The 12914-nt window shown below is 43.5% G+C and overlaps 1 protein-coding gene across 2 annotated transcripts in view; it reads right to left on the reverse strand.

Annotated features, from left to right (window-relative positions):
- Positions 1-1924: 1924 nt before the first annotated feature.
- The window catches only part of CCDC62 (coiled-coil domain containing 62), a 30953-nt gene continuing 19963 nt past the window's right edge, over positions 1925-12914 (reverse strand). The window contains exons 10-13 of one of the 2 annotated variants that reach the window (XM_069496840.1): positions 12648-12792; positions 7935-8060; positions 2711-2804; positions 1925-1990 (exon numbers count right to left, since the gene is read on the reverse strand). In XM_069496840.1, the coding sequence (XP_069352941.1) occupies positions 2751-2804; positions 7935-8060; positions 12648-12792 (325 nt within the window). In that variant the 3' untranslated portion in view covers positions 1925-1990; positions 2711-2750. Of the gene's footprint in view, positions 1991-2710; positions 2805-7934; positions 8061-12611; positions 12793-12914 lie in introns of both variants that reach the window. The other variant, XM_069496839.1, reaches the window with a different exon arrangement.

Here is a 12914-nt window from a genome sequence, read left to right on the forward strand (position 1 = left end):
GGGGAGTCTCAACACAAAGCCACAGACAAACTGCGGGATCAATTAGCCAGAGGACAACGAAGTTTCATTTCTCAGCCACCTTCTGAAAATGTATAGAGCCAGCCTATAGCAGCCTCTCAATTCTATGCATTCGATTGGCACTTTTGGGGTAAAACTGTTTTTAGTGTTTATGCATTATCTTGATGCAGAATTTCTTTCTCTCGGGGGGTATTTCTATTTCTGTTTAAAAAAAAAAAATCTGTTCACTAATTCTAAAAATACCCCTCTATCAGTCTTTTCCAATGGCTGAGATCATTTCTGGCAGGCAAATTATAGTGTAATTCTAAGATGGTATGTTCATCTTAAGAATGTTGATGATAAAATATAAATGCCAAAATCTAGTTTTAACTTGCAACTATTTCAAAAATACTATGAGACTACCTCTTGCATTCGTTAAAATACAGAAGAAAAAAGAAGAAAAAAGAGACTGCCTCTCTTTAACATAAATTGATCACACATTTAAATAACTTAGGTTGAGATAGGCAATTTGCTAATATTAAAATTCCCCATTCTTGAATTACATGTGGAATAATACACAACAATTTGGGGGGATAAGAATAGGTACCATAATTGTAGGAGCTAAAATACATTTAGCCATAAAATAGTTTTCAATTATTTTCAAATCCTTTAGTTCCCTGAAATTTTCCTACTTAGCATCTAGCGAGTGTTCCCTTTTCACAAGGCAGGTTGAAATGTAGCCGTGGACCCATCATAAAGAGAGGGAGAAAACTGAATATTTGGATTCTCAGATTGGAAGTCAGTCTCTCCGGGGACATTTTAGGTCTCCTAGTTGGCTGGCGGTGGTTCAGAATCAACTATACCTTTTTCGGTTTTGCTCTGTACAAACCGGCCTGAGGGAGAAAGCACGCATTGATAAAGAACATAACCAAACCTCACCCCATTCCTCTTTTCAGCACCCTAATTAAAAAGGCTAAACGGGGTGGCTCTTCCCCTCTCATGAAAATCATCTCTGAAGTAACACTGAAACCTCCTAACAAAGGGACATTTATTCAGCACAATAGAACTTTGATATCTGCAATGCTTAAAAAAAAGAAGGCATTCCCATTCCTGAGGACATTAACTCACCAGGCTCAGTTGAAAGCAGCTAACCTTCCTTATTTTACTCCTGTGTCATGAAAACAAACCAAAGAAACATTTTTCTTTATTATTAAAAATATTTTTTATTGGCTGAAGCTCATCGATTCTCTTAGAAGGGGCACAGAGGCACATAGTAGTATATTCTTTAAAAAATTAAATTACAAATTAAAACAGAAGTGTTTTATTCTTTAATGATAAAATAAAATGCGTATAAAACTTGATCTTCCAGCAAGCTTTGTGTAAGTAGACGGGACTTCTACAGACCCAGATGAGGTGGGGCTCTGCTCAGCTTGGGACAAAAGGACCTCGATTGTCAATTTAAAGAGCTATTTTCCAGGTGGAAATATTTTATAGTATATCATTTCATGTTTATTTACACAGCAAAGTCCAGACCTAAAACCGTAAGAGAATACTATTATATTTTGAGCTGACTCTGATCAGCTATTGGTTATAATTTAAATGTATGCATAGATTTTTTTTTTAATCAGATAGTTAAAACAGCATTTGATAGGCAGGGGTTCTCTATTTGATGTTCACACCTTAAAAGAGCTTCTCTAGTGTTTAACTGTGGTCTGTACCTTTGAAGAGAAATCTTTGTCTTTCTTAACATAATTCCAAGTTTGTATATATATGATAAGGTCTAATTTCTTACACATGAAAATATTTCTTACACACAAAAATGGTTAATTTGAAAATAAAATATAGATGTTTAAAAAAAATTAACGTTCAGGTCCTGCTCCCCTTTGATGTTGAATGTGGCTCAGGGAGAATTACAATCCTCTTTTTGTTTTAGGGCTGAGTGTTTGGTATTGCTGTCTGCTTTCCGCCTTCCACTTAGATGAGAAATCTGCTTCTGGAGGAAGGAAAACAACAGAGTGGATAAAATAAAAATCAATTAGCATTGGACAGTGTGCTGTCAGCTCCCAGTGTCTGAGATATTAACTATGCATCCTGATTTTCATCAACAGCAGGTCATACAAAATATTACAGATATGACGACTCAGCAGAAAGAGGGAGAGAAGAAGAGAGAGGGAGGGAGGAGGGGGGGGCTTTGCTGCTTCCCCAGCGTCTTCCAAATGCTCTGTGCTTACCTTGGAACCCCCGGAAATGACCACACCCTTTACCTTATCAAACTAGATTCTGGGAAGGCTTTGCATATGACATGAAGGTTTGACAGACAGAAACATAAATCAAGAAAGTGCTTACTGGGTCAGTAAACCTTGCTATGAAACTTGGAACCCCATGTCCAGACTTCCTTCCCGCCAGACACCCAGGTGAAATGCTGAAAGGTGCATTTAGATCCTGACTGTTAAAGCCGTGTCTTTGTACTCACTTCCTTAGATTCAAAACTCTAGGTATTGAGAAGGAGAACTTTCGGATCTGCATTTCCACCTGCAGTTGACATTGTGCTCTGATTAAATTTAGAAGGTGTGTGTAAATAGGTCAGGCAAAAGAGAAAGTATTACAGGTCAAACAAACGCGTGCGTGGCCTTGACTCTGCATTATCAATGTCCCCAAGTTACTTATTAAATATCAATGGAGATATCAGGTGAGATAAGCAAAGGTGACCTACCCAGCATCGCGGCGAATGCTGAAGTTGACTTTTGTTTTCTTCAGTAACTGCCAAAGGTGTTTTTTTGAGCTGACTCTTCTGAGACTTCTGAGTTCTAGAAAACAACTCTCAAATTAGTACCTGGAGTAGAGACACTAGAAAATACTTAAGATTAGACACAGATATAGCAGAAGTGCCTTTAAAAGACCTCAGGCAAAGAGATAGCTGCATTCCTATGTTCACCGCGGCATTAGGACAGCCAAGATGCGGAGTATATGCTCAGTGGAACACTCTTTAGCCACAAAAACGAGTGAAATTCTGTCACTTGCAGCAACGTAGATGAACCTGGAGGACACTGTGCCGAGTGAACTAAGCCAGGCACAGGACAAATCCTGCACGAGCTCACTGATGTGTGGAATCTAAAAGGCTGAAGTCACAGACACAGAGAGTGGAAGGGTGGTCACGGGGGTTGGGGGGGTGGCTGGGGAACGGGGAGTTGTTGGTCAAAGGGGCCGTTTCAGTTACGCAGGAGGAACGTGTTTTACTGATCAACCGCGCAGCATGGTGACTGCAGTTAATAATAATGTTTTGTATGTTTCAAAATTGCCACAAGGCAATACAAAAAGATTCTAAATCTTTTTACCGCAAAGAAATGGTAAGTATGTGAGGTGATAGATATGTTAATTAGCTTGATTTAATTATTCCACAATGTTATACACATGTCAAAACATTACATTGTACCCTATAAACATATACAATTATTATTCAATTCTTGTCCATTTTAAAAAGACCTTAGAGAATTAACAAAATACAACAAAGTGATTCCATCAACTACCATCCATGCATCCCACAAAGATTTCTTTTCTTTTCTTTTTTGAGAGACAGGGTCTTCTTCTTCTTCTTTTTTTTTGTTTTGAGGCAGAGTTTTGCAATGTCGCCCTGCAGAGAGTGCAGTGGGGTCACCAGTCCCAAAGTCCTGGGCTCTTGCCTCAGCCTCCCAAGTAGCTGGGACTACAGGTGCATGCTACCACGCCCGGCTTATTTTCCTATGTTTAGTAGAGACGGGGTCTCTCTCTTGCTCAGGGTGGCCTCGAACTCCTGACCTCAAGCCATCCTCCTGCCTCAGCCTCCCAGAGTGCTAGGACTGCAGGTGTGAGCCACCATACCCGGGCAAGAGACAGCGTCTTGCTCTGTCGCCCAGGCTGGAGTACAGTGGTGCAATCATAGCTCACTGCAGCCTTAAACTCCTGGGCTTAAGTGATCCTCTTGCTTCAGCCTCCCAGAGTGCTGGGATCACTGAGCCCGGCCAAGATTTCTTGATTTCCCATTCATGTGTGGGGCCCCTTGTTTCTGATCTCCTGGTAGGGCTGTTCTGTTTGCTTCACTTTATGTGTTAGGGCCAAACTCTGGCAGCCAGCGAATGCCCACATACAACTGGCTCAGCCTCAGCCTCAAGACAGACTGCGTGGTGAGCCCTTAATGAAGACAATGGTCAGGAACAGGCATCAACCACTCTAAGTGCTCTAAGTGCCTGCTGAGCACTTGGTTCGCCTTGGTGGGCGTTTTGGTAGGGGGTGCGGGACGGGGGAGGGGAGGAGGGGAAGGAAGGGGAGGATGACACCTGGAAAGACCACAGCACATGTGGGTGGTGAACTCCAGCTTGCAGGCAGGCTGGGTCCTCAGCCTCCCCCTCCTCCCCATGGGGCCTGCATTCCAGTCACCCGGGACCACACGCAGCTCCTCAGGGCACCCAGGAAGCTTCCAGCCCTCTGTGCTTTCACTCATGCTGCTCCCCTCTGCTCAACTGCCTGCCTCTGCATTTTACAACCCATTGTATTTTATCGCTGCCCTTTACAAACTTCATTCTAAAAGAGATCCACAAGAAAGGGTAAGAACCAATCGGAACGCGGAATGCCCCGGCCAGTGTACTGGCCACAACTCCAAGCTCAGTTTAAGGTTGAGTCCAGGCGCCATTCCCAGCCCTGAAGCCAGCAGGAAGCCACGTGGGCAAGGTGATGCGCTGCATTTGTCTTCCCTTTTTCCTCCTTTATCTACTTTTCAATTATTGGGGCTTGGGGGGGAATCATTTGCAAATCACAATAACACAAACAGGTATAAATGGAGAAGTCGTGCACCTCCTACTGGTAACAATGCACCTCATCCTTCCACTGTGTCCTTGTGCACGTGTAGATTCTTATTCCAGTCGCGCTCTTACGTAGGCACAAGGCATAGGAACTTTCCAGTGTCTGCATGTTTTCACTTGACAATGTATCTGGGAACAGTTCCACACCCAGAGCCCCTCGATCTGTCTGTGGCCGGGAAGGACTCCGCCGTGGGGACGCACCGGGGTTTGCTCATTCGGCTCCCTCGTGCTGGACGCGTGGATCGACGACTCTGCTGCTGCTGTAACGCAGCAATGCTGCGATGAAAGCCTCGTGCGGTGCCATTTCATAGCGTCTCTAGGCGAGGTGCCCAAAGCCACACTGCTGCGTCTCCTCGGGGATTTCGAGAAGACGTTGCCATTTCCCACCGGAAGGACCGAACCCTTGTGTGCTCCCCGGCAACGCGGTGGAGTGCCTGTCCCGCAGTCTCTGAACTACCGTCCTCGTCCCTAGCAACAGACGGCAAAGCCCTGGCCAGGCAGACAGGCTGCTCAGAACTCCACCCTACCTCCTTGTTACCGAAATTCAGAATTTTGCACAAAATTATGTGCTTTTCCCGCATCTAGCTGTACTCAGTATGAAGGCTCGAGGGGAGGATTTGTGAGTCTAAAGCACGTTGCCAAGTAGATTTGATGATGAATCAGCTCATCGGTCTGCTGGAAAATATGCTGTATCTGGAGCCAATAGTTTTCCAATTAAATGATTTTCTGCTTCTAGCTGTGCGATGTGGAGCAAGAGATTCAGTCATTGTTCCTCCCTTGTGAAATGAAAGGCTCTTCTGGTTCTTTCTGGCTCAAAAGCTCTCTTAAACCAAGTCTTCTCCGTCCTCAAGCAGCTTTCCCATTTTTTCAGGTGACACCTGAGCTCACAGTTTAGCCTTTTTCTCCTGCGCTTTTCTTACCAGTTCCAGTCAAGAGGGGTCCCGAGCACTCCGTGTAGCAGGGGCTGTTGTGCCACAGCCAGGGCGCCGCGATGACCACGGCTCCTAAGGCCCCTGCGGTGCCGTGGGAGGACGTGTAATCAGAGACAGCAGCCGGGGATGTGCGCGCTGATGGAGGTGAAGTCACACACACACACACACACACACACACACACAGAGCCACACTAGGAGGACAGAAATGAAGGTTGCAGTGAGCTACGAGGACGGCACTCCACCCTAGCCCAGGAAACAGAGGCAGAGCCCGTCCTGATAATAAATAAGTAAATAAATAATAAAATAAAAAGCTTCCTCTGCCCCAATGTAAATGAACTGCTTCACTAATGCTTCAGAGAGAATTTGTGAAGAAGAAATCTTCCTAGGAAACACCAAAGTCCATCACAGTTCCTAGTTCGAAAAGCTTATATGACACGCGTAGTACAACACATGGCATGCTCTAAAAAATTGCTATTTGGGGAGCCTATTATTTTATTTTATTTTTTTTTAAAGACACAGGGTCTTGCTCTGTTGGCCCAGGCTGGAGTGATCACAGCTCACTGCAGCTGCGAACTCCTGGGCTCAAGCGATCCTCCTGCCTCGGCCTCCCCAATAGCTGGGACTACGGGCACGTGCCACCATGCCTGGCTAATCTTTTTTAGAGATGGGGTCTTGCTTTGTTGCCCAGGCTGACTCCTGCCTCAGTCTCCCAAAATGTTGGGATCACAGGCATGAGCCACTGCGCCCAGCCGTGGAGCCTCTTCTTCCAGGTAATCTTTGCAACTTCTTATTAAGGCTCGTGGCAATGATCGATTGCTTGAGAACACTGATTCTAAAATAGCTAATGTTCTAGTTTTGGGTCATCTGTGTCACATGGAAACTTGCTCCATGGAACTCCGAATCTCACAAAATACGAATGTGAAGAATAACCAAGCAAGAAATCTCACTAGGGAGCGTTTCTTGGAACGAGGAGAGGATATCAGTTCTCACTGTTTCTACTCAACACTGATCTGGACGTCCCAGCCAGAACAATGTGGGGAAAAAAATAAATAAAACTGTCTTTACTCACAAATGACACGACTGTGTAAAAAATCCTAAGGAAGTTACAGAAAACCTACTAGAATAGGTGAATTCCACGAAGTTGCAATTTACAAAAACCAGTTGTAGTTATTTGTATCAATAGACAATTTTAGAATGAAATGTAAAATATCATGTATAATGGTATCAAGAGCATACAGGTTAGTATCCCTAGTCCAAAAATCTGAAATCCACAATGTTTCAAAATCTGAAACTTTTTGAGTGCCAACATGATCCTAAAAGGAAATGCTTATTGGAACATTTTAGATTTCAGATTTTCGGATTTGGGATGATCAAGGGGTAAGTATATAATCAATAACAATTCAAATATTCAAAAATCTGAAATCCAAAACATTTCTTCTCCCAAGCATTTCAGATATGGGATACTCAACCTGTATTAGGGATAAATTTAAGAAAAGATGTTCAAGATCTCTACAATGATGAAAACTACAAAATATGCTTAAAAGAAATGAAGAGAGACCTAAACAGATGGAGATATACTCTGTTCATGGTTGCCAATCCTCCCTAAAGTGATCTGTAGATTCAAGGAAACCACAATACTAAAGTGCATTTTTGTAAAAATTGACGAGTTGATTCTAAAATTGATATGGCCTGCAAAGGACCTAGAATACTCAAAGCAATTTTGAAAAAGAAGAACAAAGTGGAGAACTAATACTTGATTTCAAGACTTTTTACGGAGCTATCGTAATCAATACAGTGTGCTATTGGTGTAAGGAGAGACAAACAGATCAATGGAATGACCAGCAAGTCCAGAAGTAGATACTTCCTTGTGAGGTCAGCCAATAGTCAACAAAGGTGCCAGAACTAATTCAATGGGAAAGAACGGTCTTTTCAATAAATCGTGTTGGGACTAAATATGTGTAGAGGAAAAAAATGAACCTTGAGGAAGTTTGGAGGCAGTGACATTTGAGCATGACTGTTTCCTCCTTAAAACCAGCATGCTCCCTCCCTCCCTCCGAGACACAGACACGTCCATTCCAACCGCTCCACTGGCCGCCCTCCCAGTGATATGTGCAGTTCAGCTGTGTATTCAGACGCTGCAAACGCAGTCGGGATGAAGCGGAACACGTACGTTTTTGGCGCTGCTGTTGACATTCTCGCAGGTGATGGGCAGCAGCGTGCTCAGTTCCAGGTCTGTCACCATCTGACGAGACTCGGCCAGCAGGCGCTGGAGCTTACTCGTGGGGGAAAAGTCATCCTGCAGAGACAACACATTTGAGCATTCGTGAAATTAACAAGCATTTTTTACATGTTTATGTTTACAAACACGTTACAAACGCAAGTGTTAACTACCTGCTAATATTGCCTCCACTTTAGGTATTACAAAGCAAAGCACGACATCAGACAGCAGAACAACCAAATTAGTTTTATTTCTTAGAGCTGCCTCAGTTAAATAATTTGACTTACGCAGAACTTATGACAACTAATTAAGTAACATCCGTATGACAAAACAATCCCAAGGCACTGTTTAGCTCTCCTAAGTCAACTTTTCAAGGCCATACCTAGCACGGCAAAATACTTGCCACGTGGAGCTTTAACACTAAAGGGTTGTGAGCTTATAGTTAATCTTCAACTGGGGATCGAATTTTTAGCATGAAAATGAGTCAGTGCCTAGACTAAGTTTTTTGTTAAGCGAAGTTAATTTCTAATTTTCCACAAACAAGATCACTACTGACCTGGCATGTCGGAAGATGTCTAACAAACGTGCTAAGTGAATATGTCTGTGTATATACATGGATAATATAGGCATGCAATGTTATGTACTGTTTGAGAAAAAATAGGTACAAACATTGAAAAAGGATCTCTAAGAGCTAAAAAAAAAAAAGTTATAGCTAATATTTTCTCTCATATTTATTGCTTTAACAAATTAATGGCTTTAATGTGGTATAACTGACATACAACTACCTGTACAATTAAAGTCTACAATCTGATGAGTTTCTACACAAGTATGTACCCATGAAACCACGCCCACAAAGAACATTGAATCCATTCATCGAACCCAAGGCCCTGTGTTCTTCCTCCATTCCCAGACAACCCCCGACCTGCTTTCTATAACTAGAGATTAGTTTGCACTTTCTAGAATTTTCTATGAATGCATTGACACTTTTATCCATTTGGCTTCTTTCACTTGGTGTAATTATTTTGAGAGATCCACCCATAATGTTGTTCGTGTAAATAATTAATTCTTTTTCATTGCTGAGTATTTCATTTATGGATGTATCATAGTTGTCTGTCCATTCACTTGTTAATGGACATTTGGGCTGTTTCCGGTTTTTCTGCTACTATAAATAAAGCTGCTTGAATATTCGTGTGTACACATATGTTTTCATTTCTTTAGGAATAGAGTGGCTAGGAAGGTGTATTTTTAACTTTTTAAGAAACTGCCAAAGTATTTTCCAAAGTGGTTGTACCAGTCCCAGTCTAGTCAACACTTGGTATGGTCAATTTTTATTTATTTATTTTTAAATTTTTTTTTTTTTTTTTTTTTGAGACAGAGTCTCACTCTGTTGCCTGGGCTAGAGTGCCATGGCATCAGCCTAGCTCACAGCAACCTCAAACTCCTGGACTCAAACAATCCTCCTGCCTCAGCCTCCCAAGTAGCTGAGACTACCAGTGTGCACCACCACGCCGGGCTAATTTTTTCTACTTTTAGTAGAGACGGGGTCTCACTCTTGCTCAGGCTGGCCTTGAACTCCTGACCTCAAGTGATCCTCCTGCCTCGGCCTCCCAGAGTGCTAGGATTACAGGTGTGAGCCACCGCACCCGGCCTGGTCAATTTTTAAATTTCAGACTGGAACTTGTTTTGTTTGTAAAAGAGCTGCAACAAAGATCCTACTTATGATGCAGACACTGGCTGTCGGAGACTGCCTCAGAGAAACCCTCGTCTGTAAGGACAGTGCTCACGGAAGCCCCAGTGCGGAAACACCTTCCTGCCCCGCAGCAGGGCTTGGATAAACCGTGTTTTATTCCTCCAACAGACCACACATCGGTCAACAATAAAACCAACAGGCTGGGTCTACTATGTCTACAAGTGCCAGCACGGATAAATGTCACTAAATATCGACAGAGTTGGAAAAACCATATTGCAAAAGGATATATACAATATTTTACCATTTATGTACATTTAAAAAAATTTTTTTTTATTTCAGCATATTACAGGGGTACAAATGTTTAGGTTACGTATATTGCCTTTGCCCCACCTGAGTCAGAGCTTCAAGTGTGTCCATCCCCCAGATGGTGCACACCGCACCCACTAGGTGTGAATGTACCCATCCCCTCCTCCCCCCCAGCTGCCTGACAGCCGATGAATGTTATTACTATATGTACACTTAAGTGTTGATCAGTTAATACCAATTTGATGGTGAGTACATGTGGTGCTTGTTTTTCCATTCTTGTGATCATTCACTTAGTAGAATGGGCTCCAGCTCTATCCAGGATAATACAAGAGGTGTTGGATCAACATTGTTTTTTGTGGCTGAGTAGAACTCCATGGTGTACATATACCACATTTTAGTAATCCACTGGGCCCTTGGGCTGTTTCCACCACTTTGCAATTGTGAATTGTGCTGCTATAAACATTCGAGTGCAGGTATCTTTTTTATAGAATCTCTTTTGTTCTTTTGTGTAGATGCCCAGTAATGGGATTGCTGGATCAAATGGTAATTCTACCTGTAGCTCTTTGAGGTATCTCCATATTACTTTCCACAGAGGCTGGACATTTTAAAAACACACAAAAACACTATGTAAAGTTTACGTATATACGTTTATGTGCTAGAAGCATAAAAACAAGCATGGAACCAACTTCAGGACGGTGGTTAAGTGGTGGAGGGGGGCTGGGCAGGGGGAGAAGGCTTGTGGGCCTTAGACTTCATCTCCAACAATGTATTTCTTTAAAAAGAAAAATAAAGCATATATGACCAAATGTAAACATCTGTTAAATCTGAATGTAGGTACACAATTGCTTGTTATATTACTCTTTTTTTGTATCCTTAAAACATTTATTAATTGAAAATAAATATACCAATCACCTGGAAGGCCTAAGGGACGCCCCCCTAGCGCTGGCCAGCAGGGTACTGAGAGGAACAGAAGGGGCAACTCGGACTCCGGTTATAACAGAGTCCAGAGGACAAAGCCCGGCCCCCCATGGAGCGGGCACTGCACAAATGACTGAGCGTGAAGACTGGGTCACAATCCTCCCAGTGTGTACACCAGGGGCTGGGACGTCGCTGACCGAGCTCAGGCCTCCTTTCCCCAACCCGAGCATGCATCCGAATCCCCTGGCGGGATCGGGCAAACACGGACTGGGCCCCTCTCCCAGCTTCTGATTCAAGAGGGCCTGGGTGGGCCTGGGCAACTGCGTTTCTAGCAAGTTCCCAGGTGACGCTGCTGCAGCTGGTCCCCAGAACACACTGTGGGAGAGAACCCTGCTCTGAACACTTCCGTCCTCCTTGTCTTTCCTTCCTCCAGGCTGTCAGTGAAAAACCATAATACGGAAATGAGACTTTTTTAAAAAATTAAATTGGTTGAATTCAAGCTCATTCCTCCCATGCCTCACTTGAAATCAGATGGTACGCCCATTTTAATTTCTCTTTTAAAAAAGGAAGGAAGAAAAGATTTTTTACTTAAAGCCTTTAATTGAGGAAAAAACACCTGCTCCTGCTGTAGTTTCTGAAGGTTTACAGAAAAGACGCCGGGGGACAATCTACACTTAAGGGGCAGTGTCCGAGAGGCCTCGTTCCTGGGCGCTGGCACAGCCCACAGCCTGGCACTAGCTCTCTCACTGGCAGCGTGAAGATTTAAATTTGCTATCCTGGCAGATCATAAATGTTAGACGTTTTCTTATATAATAAAATTCCATTTATCATGCATCCACCAGCATGCACCTCTCCGCACAGAGGTGTCTGTAAGCCAACTCCCCAGCACGCCAGCTGGGACTGGCTGCAGACTCAGCTGTCGCCAGGGCGTGTGTTTGGACGAAGGGGTGGCTGAGCCCAGGCAATTGGGAGACATCTTCTGGGTATACATTTCTGGGGTTTTTTTTTTTTTTTTTTTTACAATGAACATATATCAAATTGCAAAAAACAAAAAATACAGTTTTTCTTGGAAGAAAAAAAATAAGAGGACTGCTTACAGAGCACGTGAAAGTCCTATACTTTAAAAGAACTGGCTGTGCATGGTGGCTCACGCCTGTAATCCTAGCAGTCTGAGAAGCCAAGGCGGGAGGATCACTTGAGCTCAGAAGTTCGAGACCAGCCTGAGCAAGAGTGAGACCCCCGTCTCTACTAAAAATAGAAAAAACAATTAGCCTCTACTAAAAATAGAAAAATATTAGCCAGGTGTGGTGGTGCGTGCCTGTTGTCCCAGCTACTCAGGAGGCTGAGGCAGGAGGATCACCTGAGGCCAAGAGTTGGAGGCTCTAGTGAGCTAGGCTGATGCCACTGCACTCTAGCCCAGGTGACAGAGTGAGACTGTCTCAAAAAAAAAGAAAAAGAAAAATTAGCTGGACATGGCAATGCACACCTGTAGCCCCAGCTACTCAGGAGGCTGAGGCAGGAGGATCGCCTGAGCCCTGGAGTTGGAGGCTGCAGTGTGCGATGATCGCACCACCTCCTCCAGCCTGGGAGACAGAGCGAGACCCTGGACCCTGTCTCTAGAAACAAACATACACACACCCGAGGAACGGCCAAAACGAAGCAAGCAAACCACAGTGCCAGAGAGGCATTGAAAGCACGCTGGTGAGAGGTCCCGCTTGAATCGGTGGCGGATTTCTAAGCAAAATACGAACCTTTTCACTGGACGTCGCTTCATCTTTGCTGACTAACAAACTCCTAGGTGAGTTCTTTTTATCAGAAAACGACTCTGTCTCATCCTCTCTTAAGGCAGATTTTGAAGAACCCAAACAGTGGGAATGCTGGACGGCAATTAGTTCACTACGAACAATAAAACCAAACAAAAACATGTCTAAAAACAACATCAGATATATATATCACTAATACTCATACTTAAACATATCTAAAGAAGACAAAAACATAAGTGTTTTTGTTAATGAAGC

This window comes from Eulemur rufifrons, chromosome 21 (assembly GCF_041146395.1).
Source record: "Eulemur rufifrons isolate Redbay chromosome 21, OSU_ERuf_1, whole genome shotgun sequence".
NCBI classification, from domain to species: Eukaryota; Metazoa; Chordata; class Mammalia; order Primates; family Lemuridae; genus Eulemur; species Eulemur rufifrons.